We start from the raw sequence: 14,067 nt of genomic DNA on the forward strand, positions 1-14,067 counted from the left end.
AATCTGACTTATTGAAATTGCTTTCCATTTTGTATACAAAGCTCAAAAGAAAGAAAATTGCAAGCCAATTTCCTCTGGGTATCTTCACTAGGTGCATCACATACACCTACCTTCAATACTGATAGTAGTAACTATTTTTTATTTATTTAGCACTGTGTAAAGTTGACACACATTAACCCATTTGCAGTTTCTGCAATGGTTCTCAACATAAGGTCCCTGACGAGCAGCACCAGAATTACTAGGGATTTTCTTATAAATCTAAATTCTCAGCCCCATTCTAAATTTACTGGATTAGAAGCTCTGCAGGTGGCGCCCAGCAATTTGTGTCTTAAGCTGTATACAACATTCTGAAGCACATTTATTTTTGAGAATCTCTGCTTCATGGACCACATTAAGTAAACACATTCATATACCCACTTTGCAGAGGAGGAAACCGAGCCTTCTATGGATTAAATCATTTATCAAAGTCATAGAATTTCTAGCTGCTGGACTTCAAAGACTGATATAATCTAAGGGAGAAAGAAAAGAAAAAAATCATGATAAAGACTAAATGAATCAAAGGTAGCTAATTAGATTTCTTCCTCTCAGTCACTATGCATTGCTAAAATAATTCAATATATTCACATAAAAAAATCTAATGCTTTGCTCCGTGTTAAAGTTGAGGTATTAACTCTGTTTTCTAAATCTAAAGTGGGTGTCTCCCAAACCTAACTGGTTTATATATATTGGAAATGCACTTATAAGTCAAGTTTCCTGTGAACTGCTGAGGGACTTTAACAATAAGTTTAATTTAATAGCAGTGGATTTAGAAGAATTAATTTTAACCAGATTATCCTCCTTCCCATGATTACCAGCTGCTGGATCTCATCCCATTACAAATGCAGGAGAATGCAAACATCTGCTCACCCCTAGAAAGTGTCCACATGAATATTAATCCTGAAGACTGCATGTTGAGTCTCTGTCCATGTGATGTGTTTAAATGCCACATGTGTTAATGTGTGAAAGTATTTACTCCTTAAAGAGGCTAGACCCCATGTTGGGAAGTTTTCTGAAACATCTCAACAAATTCTAACATTAAGAAGGGAAAACAGATGGACTTCATTGTGGAACTTTCAAGGGCTCATGTGGAGTCAGAGGGCTGGAAGGAAGCCTGCTGATTCTGGGGCAAAAGACCAGGCTGTTGCTTTCACAATGTTGATTGGCCAGCTGTTCCTTCTTCCCTTTTCTGCAGAGCCTCATCCAGCAATAAGAGAATCTAAGATCAATAAAAAGTGCTAAGGACAAAATCAAGGGGATGATACATGGGAAATATCAAGCTTTGAGGGTCTGTTCTAAGCTGGATCCCTAGTGAAGCTCAGGCTTTCTTGCCAGGTATTATTGAACCCACAGCACAGCCCATAAACCAGAGTCCAAGCAGGGAAGATGAATTGATGCAAAGGGCCTGGAATTTTCTAGATATATGCCTGCCATGGATGGGGAGAATCATTATAATAAGGTTAAGTGATATTTTCAAGATCATACAAGCAACTGGTGGTGCAAATGGAATTTGACTCTACTCAAAAGCCTCTGCATTTCCCTCCACTCCTTGTTTCTGTTGGTCTGGTATGTGGTACTATCTCACTTTTGAACCGGTGGTCTCCATTAAGTCAGAGGCAAAATTCTAGCCAGGGGCTAACTTCTTAATTGAGCTTTTAGTTATGATTAACTATGAAATAAATATCTGTATTAAAAGCTGTATAAGAGAGAGAACCAAGGAGAGTACTATTAACAAAATCTCAAAAAATATATTTGATACCATTTTCTGATATGTAGTCCTTGTTATTTGACAACAATAACAACAAAAAACCCATCAAAACAAAGAAATAAACACATAATGACTTAATTTCTTCGTATGTAGCGAAAGAAGATATGTATGAGCTGGTAGTCTGCAATATCTAGCCACCTTTGGTCTTCAGGTTTATCTTATAGAATTCATCAGAGAAATCTTGTATCAATTTAGATTATTATTAGAGTATTTAGATTATTTTAGATTATTATTAATTCTGTATATCTCAGATACATCTTATACAGGTTCCTGTAAGAATCTGTTTATATCTTATACATCTTCCTTTCTGATTTTGTTTACAGCACTTATCCTTCTGTGAATGTTCCTCCCTTCCTATAACTTTCTCTTCCTCCCTTCCTATGCTACGTTTGTATTAGTCACTCAGCCTTCTGTAGTTGCTGGGAATCCAAAGTAACTTGAACATGTTCCTTGCCCTGTGGAATCATCTGTGTTCCTTGCACTCTACTCACCAGGACACTTTCTCAAAGCTTCCTGCTCCTGGATGGTCATCAGTGCTGCTTGTATACATATGCTCTGTTGCAGTGTCATTTACCTTCTCCTTGATGGCTCTGCACATCCAGGGAAGGCATTAACCACACCAGAACACCCCCTCTTTTTTTTTTTTTTGTCAAACACCTAGTATACTATGTGGTGTGTAATGAGAGTTTAAAAGATATATGTTGATGGTCATGAGATTCTTGATCTCAAATTGTTTTCTGAAATTGGTAGGCTTAAAAAATACTATATCAAATAGTGATCAATACTCAGGATGTTCTAGACCAACCTGGCAAAATAAATGTGTATGAATCATGAAGATCAAAGAATGTCTCCCTGGGATGTATGAGTGGCTCAGTGGTTAAGCACATCTGCCTTTGGCTTAGGGCATGATCCTGGAGTGCTGGGATCGACTTCTACATCAGGCTCCCTGCATGGATCCTGCTTCTCCCTCTCCCTCTGCCTTTGTCTCTGCCCCTCTCTTTCTGTGTGTCTCATGAATAAATAAATAAAATCTTTTAAAAAAGAGAGCATCTCCCAGATAATTCAGAAGTCACTCAAGGATGAAATCAGAGAACTGATCAGCTAAATGTATAATCCATTGTTTCAGTTGATCTCTGTGTGAGAAAAGTGCTAGGTAACATATGCAAGCCCTTTATATTAAGAAAGATTCCATAAAGCTACAGGAAATCATAGACCACCTTATCATATAGGCCAAAAGGCTATATAATAAAGGACTAGATTCCTGATGTATTTAGGAAGAGGCAACATGATTTTCAGAAAAGAAAACTGTAATCTAAATATTACTAATATACAGTATATTCAGAAAGGAGTGGGGAGATTGTGAGGAGGCTGGAATCTGTCATGTATTATTGGTCATCAGTGAGGCCTACTGGCATGGAAATTGCATCACTGAAGGAAAGGTATCAAAGCCCCTAGTTATGAAAGGATTTGAAAAACTATTCTGTAGTGGAGGAGAAGACATTTTCATGTCTACGTTGCATTAGCAAACAATTGGTTCAGTGAGTAAACACTTGAGGCAGACTTTGGCTTTGTATACATTAGTCTCTCCCAACTCTAGATGTGATGATCTCTTTTACAGAATCATCAACAGAAGACTAAGGCCAGAAAGCTAGTTCTAAACCTCCTTCTCAGCACAGCACTGATTGCAGAACCACCAGCAGGAAGGATATGAAATCAGTTAACAAAGCTATAATGTGTTATGGATCCCTTCTGGGCATTGTCATGTCCTGTAAGCTTCCCCCTCAAACCTCACCATGTTGGTTCAGACCAGATGGTACTTGAATTTCCACTTTGGTTTTACTTAGCAGGCTACTTTTCCCCTGGACCAGAATGTGTCCTGATTCCTACCCATTTGGCACCAGCCCTTTGAGAATATTAGGTCTTAATTCTTATGTCATCAACCACTACCTAAGGTGTTATCTGGTCATTTAGGTGCTTGAGTTTTATGGACAGACAGAGTTAATGTGCATCTTGGTCCATCATTTTACTACTCATGTGATACGGGCTAGGTTTCTTGGCTCTTCAGAACCTAAATTTTCTCCCTCAAAATAGAAACAATTCATTAGGCTTATTTAGAAGGTATTAGGTAATATCTTTGGTAATCTTAGCTGAGTGGTTATTCATATTGAGTGTCAGATAAAGTAGCTCCTTCACAGCATTGGGCTTCCTGGAATATAGATCCCAGAAGAATCAATCAAATTCACTACAACCCTTTGGATGTATTCTGAACTGCTATTATTTCGTTTGTAGGTGCCAGACCTGTGAAATTCCTTGCTTTAGTCATGACCTCAACTCTTTAAGCTTCTTGTCTCCTCCAGTGGTCTATATCACTGTGATCCTTGCATCCTTTATGAAAGAACCTTCCTATATTATGGCATGAGGAATGATCAGAGTGGTACCATCTCAAAATATATGACCTGCATCAAGCAGAGACTGATTGTGAATGTCTAGTTTAATGGAGACTAGAAAGAAGTAAGTGATCATGTAGGTAAAACAGACCTCTAATATCTTCATGGTCAATACTGAGGAATCCACTGACAACAGATACTTGTTTAAAATCAGTACCTGAGAGGGGCTCCTTAGATTATCTCTGGAAAAGGTGAGTAGAGTAAGTTTTTCTACAAAGGATCAACAGAACTTTAACATTGGTAATAGGATTAAACCTAGAAAAAAAAAGGCAAATGACTAAAAGAAAGAAAAATTAGTAAAATCCAGGATTCTTATAAATTACTTCTAATTCTTATTTTCTGTCATCATCATAATAAAATGCAGTAGGAGAAGCATAAAACTTACTGAAGTTTATAGGTGACATTAAAGTCTCTAAGTAGAAGGCAGAGTTGAAGTATAGAGTTTGTATGAATGTATGTATGTATGTGTGTAAAAGTGGCCAGAAAAGGCAAACATATTATCCTATATGCCTCAATAAAAAGTATTTTCTTTATAAACTAAATGCGGTTGAGATGGGGCCTGGAGATTAGGTATAAAATGACTTTAGGGACTTCAGGTAGACTTTTCTTTGTCTTTTGTGCATGGTGGTTTTCTAGTGGTGAAGTTCTTGGATACAAAAGGGTAACAGAATTGTGATATATATTATCTTTTACATCCAAGAAGTGTGATGAAAGGTAATAGAATCTGGGAGCTCTGACGATGGAGTGAATGCACCTTTAACATGTGCTGACGGAACCTACCTTATGAGTTGAAGATCCTTCTATTAGCTTCTTGCCCTGTCCCAATAAGAATTTATTAAATACTTGTGAGTCCATTGACTGGAAAGATTACCCTGAGATGCTGCTGTAGCCAGAATGGGTATGAAATTTGCCATCAGAAAGGATATTGAAAATGAAATATATATCATTCAATCCTCATATGAGGCTTTTGTATCCATAGCTAATGTACTTGGTGTAGCTGATTTATGCAGAAACATGCAGAGAAAAGAGAAAAAGCTCAAGAAAAAGAAAATTTCCCTAAAATTTTATAATAGATCTAAAGATGGAGAAATCTATCTTAGGTGAGAAGAGGAAAGGATCCTAACTGACTTGCACACAATCATAAGCAATGTGGATAAAGTGATTTTATGTATTTATTTACTAAAGATTTTATTTATTTATTCATGAGACACACACACACAGAGAGAGAGAGAGAGAGAGGCAGAGACACAGGCAGAGGGATAAGCAGGCTCCATGCAGGAAGCCTTGATGTGGGACTGGATCCTGGGACTCCAGGATCATGCCCTGAGCTGAAGGTGGCGCTAAACCGCTGAGCCACCCGGGCTGCCGGATAAACTGACTTAAAAATAGAACACCATATTTTAAAACACAGGCATGAGTGGTTGTCTTTAAATTTCAGAGTGATAAATATCAGAAAATAAAGGAAAGTGTCAATGCACATAAAGGATAATGAGTTTATAGAATACTTACATGCTTTTGTGGGAAACAGAGATGGATTCATTAAGGGTTTGAACATACATAGAAGGGACTCAGAATTGAAGCAGTATTTCATGCATTTGGGCCTATCTTTCCAAATGACTGGTAACAGGACTCTAGTCTGCATGGATTTAATTAGAGGTCCCTTTGTTCCAAATATATTTATCCATTTTACCAAACATAGGTTAATGTTGCTCCTCAGAGTTAGAATCTTAATATTTGTATTTTTTTGGCATGTCTACAAGCCAACCAGGAAAAGATTTTAAATCTGCTAAGATTCTAAAATTGTCACTGAATTTGTCCCTGAGACCTTCACACCTGATTATTTAGTGAAGTGGGAAACTCTGGCTTGTTCATAAATCATGATTCATCTCTAAGCAGCTGCTTGGTGGCCTCATTCATGAACATTCCATTCAGTGCCAGATCAGAAATTCTTCAAATTGAATTTTTAGGGCATGAATATTTGATATTGTACATTGTACAGATAGATATATTTTCAGGATGAGAACTTTGTAAAATACAATAAATCCCTTGAGTACTGGTAAATTGATATCCCATCCGCGACATGTCCTAAGTTGTATTGTTTGCTAACTCAATTTTAAAAAGCATTACAAACTTCATATCATCTGAAAATTGACAATCTTCGAAAGACTGTGTGAAAGTCTCATTCTAGAGATTCTCTACTTCCACAAGATATATCATTCCTTAATTAATTCAGTACTTGATATTGATGCTTTTAGGGTTGACTTTTTATGAAAAGTTAAATAGAATAATTTAGAGATTTTTATAAAAAGTCTCTTGTTTGGCCGTTGCTCTCATCTTGCTTATCAGGCTTAACTCTGGTAAATCTATAATCTTACTCTAATTAAAAATTTAAAATAAAAAGTAAAATGAATACATAAAACTTCTCAAGGTAATCTATTCATCCAGCACCCTAATCTTGTGGAAATAATAATGAATATTAACCACAAGTCAGATTTTACTTATGTCCATGAAGTATCTGGTAAAATACTGAGTCTATGTTTGATGGACATAGAGTTTCAGAGTTTGAGCCCTCTATATGATATAGAAACACAGTTTGATATTATTGCTGTGTTCTCACTCATATTTTAGCAACGTGAATAAAACAATAGAGCTTAACATTATTTTTACAGAGTGGGTCTAATAAAGTTTGTATTTAAAGTGAGAAAGGTAAATCAATTTTGTGAAACTGAAAAAAATAATCAAGTTCAATAAAGGAGAAATAGAAAGTACAGTTTTGCAATCATGTACTTTTAGAAATAAAGCTTAGTTTTGTATTCTGGCACCACCAGTAGGAGCTTGTGTCAGTCTCTGTGAGCTTCATGCCTCTATGTGCTGTCTATGAGACACTTCAGAGATAAAGCAATGGTGACTGAAAGGTAAGGGATGAAAAAGGACATTCCATGCGAATGGAAAGCAAATGAAAGCTGGGGTAGCTATATTCAATCAGACAAAATAGACTTTAAAACAAAGACTGTGATAAAAGGAAAAGAGAGTGGTACATAATGGTAAAAGAATCAAAAGAAGAAGATATAACATAAATATCTATGCAGTATGCATAGGAGCATCAAATATATAGAGGAAATATTTATAGACTTAAGGGTAAAAATAGGAGACTTTAACTCTTCACTTACATCAATGAAAAGATTATCCAGACAGAAAAATTAATAAGGAAACATCAACCTTAAAAGGCACATTTTGCCAGAAGGATTTAACAGGTATAGATAGAACATTCCATTCAAAAGCAGCAGGATACACATTCTTCTCAAATACACATGGAACATTCTCTAGGATATATCACATGTTAGGCCTCAAAACAAATCTCACTAAATTCAAGAAAAATTGAAATCATATCAAACATCTTTTCTGATAACAATGTTACGAAACTAGAAATTACAATGGGTGCTTGGGTGGTCTCAGCTGGCTAAGTATCTGACTCTTGATGTTGGCTCAGGTCATAATCTCAGGGTCATAGGATCGAACCCTGCATCATGGCCCATGATCAGCATGAAATCTGCTTGTCCCTCTCCCTCTGCACCCCTTTTCTCCCCTGTTCACAAGTTCTCTCTCTCAAATAAATAAAAATAAATAAAATCTTTTTAAAAAAGAAATCAATTATAAGAAGAAAGCTAGAAAAACTACAAATGCATGGGGATTAAACAACATGTTAGTAAACTACTACTGGATCAGAGAGGAAGTCAAAAGAGAAAGAAAAACCTAGAGACAAATGAAAATGGAAATATGGCATACTAAAATCTATGGGGTGAAGCAACAGCAATTCTAAGAAGGAAGTTCATAGTAATACAGGCCTACCTCAAGAAATAAAAAAAATCTCAAATACGTAATTTAACTTGACACCTAAAGGAACTAGAAAAATAAGAACAAAGTTCAAAATTAGTAGAAAGAGGGAAATAAGAAAGATCAGAGTGGAAATAAATGAAATAAAAACTAAAAACAAAACAAAATAAAAACAAAAGACTACCACCACCACCATCAAACACAACATAATAGAGAACATCAATGAAACTAACAACGGGCTCTTTAAAAAGACAAAAACTGACAAACTTTTTGCTAGACTTACCACAAAAGGGAGAGGGCTCAAATAAAATTAGAAATGAAGGAGAACTTATAATTCATACCACAGAAATAAGAGGGATTGGAAAAGACTATTATGAATGATTACATGCCAATAAGTTGGACAACCTAGTAGAAATGGTTAAAGTCCTAGAAACCTAGATTTATCTAAGACAATCATGAAGAAATAGAAAATTTGAGTAGACCAATTGTTAGTAAGGAGATTGAGTCAGCAATAAAAAATTTTTCCAAGAAACAAAAGTCTAGGACTAGATGGCTTCATTGGTTAATTCTACCAAATATTCAAAGATTTAATACCTATTTTCAAACATCCAAAAAAATAAAGAGGCGGGAATGCTCCCAAACTCATTTTATGGAGCCAGCATTACCCTGATACTAAAACTAGACAAGGACAACATAAAGAAGAAAATCAAAGCCAATATCCCTAATGAACATAGATGCAAAAATCCTCAACTAAATATTAGTAAATTGAATGTAACAATACGTTAAAAGAGTTATACACCATTATCAAGTAGGATTTATCACATGGATACAAGATTCAACATCTACACATCAATCAATGTGATATATCACATTAACAAAAGTGAAAGATAGAAATCATATGATCACCTCAATATATAGGGAAAAAACATTTGACAAAACTCAACATCCATTTGTGATAAAAACTCTCAACAAAGTGGTATGGGAATGTAGCTCAACATAATAAATGTCATATGTGACTGAACCACAGCTAATATCATATTCAACAGCATAAAGCTGAAAGCTTATGGAAAGCTTAGGAAAGCTAAAGCTGAAAGCTTAGGAAAACTCCTAAGTATGCCCACTCTCGCCACTTTCATTCAATATAGTATTGCAAATCATAGGCATAACAATCTTGCGCAAAAAATCTGTTGTGTCTCTACACACTAATAACAAAGTATCAGAAAGAGAAATAAAGATAACCCATTTACAATTGCATCAGAAAAAAAACAAAATACCTAAAAATAATTTTAACCCAAGAAGTGAAACACTTGTACACGTAAAACTATAACTCCTGATGAAAGAAACTGAGAACACAAATAATTGGAAAGATATTTCATGCTTATGGATTGGAAGACTCACTATTGTTAAAATGTCCATACTACCCAAAGCATTGTATAGATTCAGTGCAATCCCTATGAAAATTACAACGGCATTTTTCATAGAAGTAGAAAAAAGAATTCTAAAATGTATATGGAACCACAAAAGGCCCCAAATAGCCAACACAATCTTGAGAAAGAGCAAAGCTGAAGGCATCATGCTTCCCGATTTCAAACCAAACTACAAAGCCATAGTAGTCAAAATATGGTATGGCATTGGCATAAAAACAGACATATAGATCAATGGGACAACATAAAGAGCCCAGAAATAAACCCATGCATACATGGTTAATTAATTTATGACAAAGGAGGCAAAATATATAGTGGAGAAAAGACTGTGTCTTCAACAAATGGTGCTGGCAACACTGGAGAGCTACATGCAAAAAAGTGAAACTAGACCACTATCTGACAACATCAACATAAACTAATTTAAAATGGATTAAAGACTGAATGTGGGAAAGAAATCTGAATGGACATTTTTCCAAAGAAGACATCCAGATGGTTAACAGGTACATGAAAAGATGTTCATCATCACTAATCATCAAGGGACTACAAATCAAAACCACAATAAGATATTGTGTTACGCTTGTCAGAGTGGTTATTATTAGAAAAGACAAGAAATAACAAGTGTTGGCAAGGATGTGGAGAATAAGCAACCCTCATGCACTGTTGTTGGGAATGCAAACTGGTGCAGCCACTATAGAAAACAGCATGGAGGTGCCTCAAAAAATTAAAAAAAAGAATAACCATATGATCCTGCAATTTCCATACTGAGTATCTATCCAAAAAAAATGAAAATGCTAATTCAAAGAGATATGCAACCCTATGTTCAATGCAGAATTATTTATAATAGTCAATGTATGCTAACAACCTAAGTTTCCATCAGTGGGTGAATGAATAAAGATGTTGTGTACACACATACACACATTTTATACTTAACCATAAGAAAGAATGAAATCTTGCCATTTACAACAATATGGATGATCCACAAGGGTATTATGCTTAGTATAAGTCAATTAGAAAAAGACAAATGCCATGTAATTTCATTTACATGTTGAAACTAACAAAGTAAACAAATAAAATCTAGACTCTTAAGTATGGAGAACTGATTCCTGTTGCCAGAAGGGAGGAGTTGGGGTTTGGACAAAGTGGGTGAAGAAGATCAAGAAATACAATCCTGCAGTTATAAAATAAGAAGTCATGGGAATACAATGTACATCATGGAGGATACAGACAATAATATTATATGGACAATAGTATTATATGACCACAGATGGTAACTAAACTTATTGTGGTAACCTTTTTGCAATGTAGACAAATGTTGAATCATACATTGTATACCTGAAACGAATATAATCTTGCATATCGGTTATACCTCAATAAAAATATTTAGACAAAATGACTCAAAAATACAATTCATTCTGAAAAATGACCAGTTCTGATTGAAAATGCCAAAGAAAATAAATAATCCAACATCTATTTGTCCCTCTCAAGTCAACATAAAACCATAAAATTGTTCCTCAAAATAGAAGGTGTGCTTATTTCTCATTTCAAACTAAAAGCAAAACAAAAGAAAGCAAACACCTGTAAAAATTTATGGAGGCTTCAAAACTGAGTGAATAAAATAGAATAGTCCCCCAAAGCCCTATTTAAAAAAAAAACATTTTAAAGTCTTATTTATTTAAGTAATTCCTACCCTCAATGTGGGCTTGAACTCATGACCCCAAGATCAAGGATCACATGATCTTCCAACTGAGCCAGCCAGTCACACCTTAAAATCCAATTTTTAAGAAGAAAACCCATGCTCCCTATAAATATTACAACTTAATGTTACAGGCAATCCACAACGCAGAGTACTAACCACTATATGATCACGGCGAGCTACTAGGGATCCATTACAGGCAATCCAGAATAAAGATGATAACAATAGTATTATCAAGATCCAATCTGCCATAACTAATCTCAATCCTCAATTTACTATTATTTTCAATTAGCAATATTGATGAGTAGGCTATTATCAAATAACAATGAACATAAAATAGGAATTTGTTTCCAACGAGGTGGGGCCAACACACAGAAAAATATGGACAATAGCAATTCGAAACATATGTGGCATTAGTTTAACAGTGGAAACAATGAGGGAGACTATGAGGACAGATTACTCTATCAACCGCCAAATCTTCACGAATTATGTACATTTAGAAAAAATAAATGAATATTGGGAGATGTTTTTCCCTAAATTGTTAGCAACATAAAATAACACATTATTAGTGCATGAGTTTCTGAAGCCCCCTCTAGGTGCCTCTTGCTGTGCCTCTGTCTTCCTTTCTAACTTCGGTCTGGGGACAGCCTTTCACTATACAAGGAAGGTCAAGAGCTTGGGTCTTGGGCGGGGGAGTAAAGTGCCTTTTGACAACTTGGAGCACATTATCCTTTGCTTCTAGGTGAATATTGTTTATAATGACAAAATGAGTTTGCATTTTGCATTTGTCTTTTTAAACCTTTTATTCATTTTCAAATCTTGAATAGAGGCCGTTGAGCATAGAGCCTTTAAAGTCAGACCAGACTACAGATTCTCATACCGAGATTTGCCAATTGTTAAGTGTTGGTCAGATTACATAACTGAGCTAGCTGGGTCACTATGAGATATGAAGGATGCCTGATACATGATGAATAAGTGAGTAAATAAATACATACCCAATAAATCAATATGTTCTCATTAACAATCAGACTCTTGTAGTATCCTTCTGTTTTCATAGATAAAGAATTGAGACCCAGTCAGTGAATTACTCAAGTTACCAGAAGAGGAGGAAACATGAAACTTTTTTGCAGCGGACATCCTAATTTCCCTTGGAACTGTAGCCATGCTGGAGATAGGACGCATATACTGTCTAATTATTTCTGAATGGGCACTCCACAGTAATTAAGCTACCAACAATCTAGGTATAGGAAAATGATAGAAATGCTCACTGGTTACGATCATTACATCTCAGATTCATTCATCGGAAGAAAAAAGATGTCCTACCCAGATGCTGTCTTCTTGCTTGTACTGTTTCCAGTTGCGTCCTGTGTCACTGAACATCAGGCTGTAACTCGTCACCCAGTCAGAGCTTCCGTATCTTCCCTGCGTGGCCACTGCTGTAATCTCCACTCTGTTTCCCAGGTCCATCTGGAGCCACTGTTGAGCATTGGAATCTGCTGGGGACCAACCGCCAGTTCCTGGAAGAAGATCAGAGAGAAAGAGAGTTGTAGTAACATCCCACATGGCTGCAACTTTCAGCTCTCAAAAAGAAATGAAATGGTGTGCCACTAAGATGTCTTTACCCCCCAATGTGCCCTGCTTATCCTTGCTTGGCCTGACTTCCATTCTCATTTTCCATCCTATTCCCTTTCATGGTTCAGGATGAATCCATAACTCTTCCTGTTGTTCCTTCTATAACTTGGTTCCTTCCATAACTCTTCCTGTCTTTCCTCAGGCATTAGTTGCATTTTCTGGATTCTTAGTAAAATCAGTATTACTTATATATTTTTATTTTCTTACAATCCTAATCTTGTAAGATGTTTTCTAACCCCCACCTGACGGGGATCTCCTTCTTTTCTTCTTTTCTCCACTGTTTCATCCCTCCCTCTACCACAGCCCAGACTTTTAACTGTGGATACAAAGGTGAAAGATCATTGACTGTGTCTTTGATTCTGTCTCATCCATTCGACTCATGTACACAGAGCACCTAGAGCATTTTGGGTTCCAAAGAGGGACATACAAACAAAAATGTGCAATGTGATGTGACAGGAAGCCTCATGAAAAGGCAAACACAGGTATAATAGGAGCACAGTGGACAGGATGTCTCAGGGATGATTGGAAAGTTCTTGAGACAGTAGAGCTGAAATCCAAAGCAAGAACAACCATTTTGCAGGCAAATAAGGTTAAAGAAAGAAAACGTTGGTGAGATCAGACAGGGCCAAGGGAACAGCATACACAAAATCTCAGAGGGACATGAAAGAGCGTGCTGCTTTTCTGGATCTACGTGAGATTCAGTATACTTGCCACACAGAAACATTGACATGTGACAAAAGCCTTTAGGCCCTACAATTTCATTATTTGACACACTGGAACTTTGCAGAAGACCAATATTAGCTCTCGTTTAGTTGGAAGACTTGTGGCCTCCATCTTCTATATTAATTTCACATAGGAATGAAGAAGTCAATAATCATTTTTACTAGACCCAAGAGTTCACAAATCTTCCAAATCCCGAAGGGGAATCCTGGAAAGGCAGAATGTGTATGCCACAGGGGTGGGGGGGGGTGGGGGCTGGAGGGGGTGAGAGGGAAACAACACCTCTGTGAAGTACCTTGCTCGGGGTCAAAATGGTGAGTTAATTAAATTTTCTACTTAGAGGGCTTAATCAACAAATTCCTTTGTACTTCAAACTATGTCATTTAAGATCATTTTCGTAATGTCCTGGTCTGCTTTCTCACTATCTCGGAAGGAGACAATGGGACTTTTCCTTGGAAACTGAGAACTATTCTGAGCCCTGACTCCCCAGTGCAGACAGCCTGTCATTGATGG

At 36.3% G+C, this 14,067-nt stretch overlaps 1 protein-coding gene across 1 annotated transcript in view; it reads right to left on the reverse strand.

Moving 5' to 3' along the window:
* Positions 1 to 14,067, reverse strand: part of CNTNAP5 (contactin associated protein family member 5) — a 785,909-nt gene that overhangs the window by 578,905 nt on the left and 192,937 nt on the right. Inside the window, 1 exon segment of the mRNA NM_001048108.1 lies at positions 12,526 to 12,719. Coding sequence (NP_001041573.1) covers positions 12,526 to 12,719 — 194 coding nt within the window.

Source organism: Canis lupus, chromosome 19, assembly GCF_011100685.1.
Source record: "Canis lupus familiaris isolate Mischka breed German Shepherd chromosome 19, alternate assembly UU_Cfam_GSD_1.0, whole genome shotgun sequence".
NCBI lineage: Eukaryota > Metazoa > Chordata > Mammalia > Carnivora > Canidae > Canis > Canis lupus.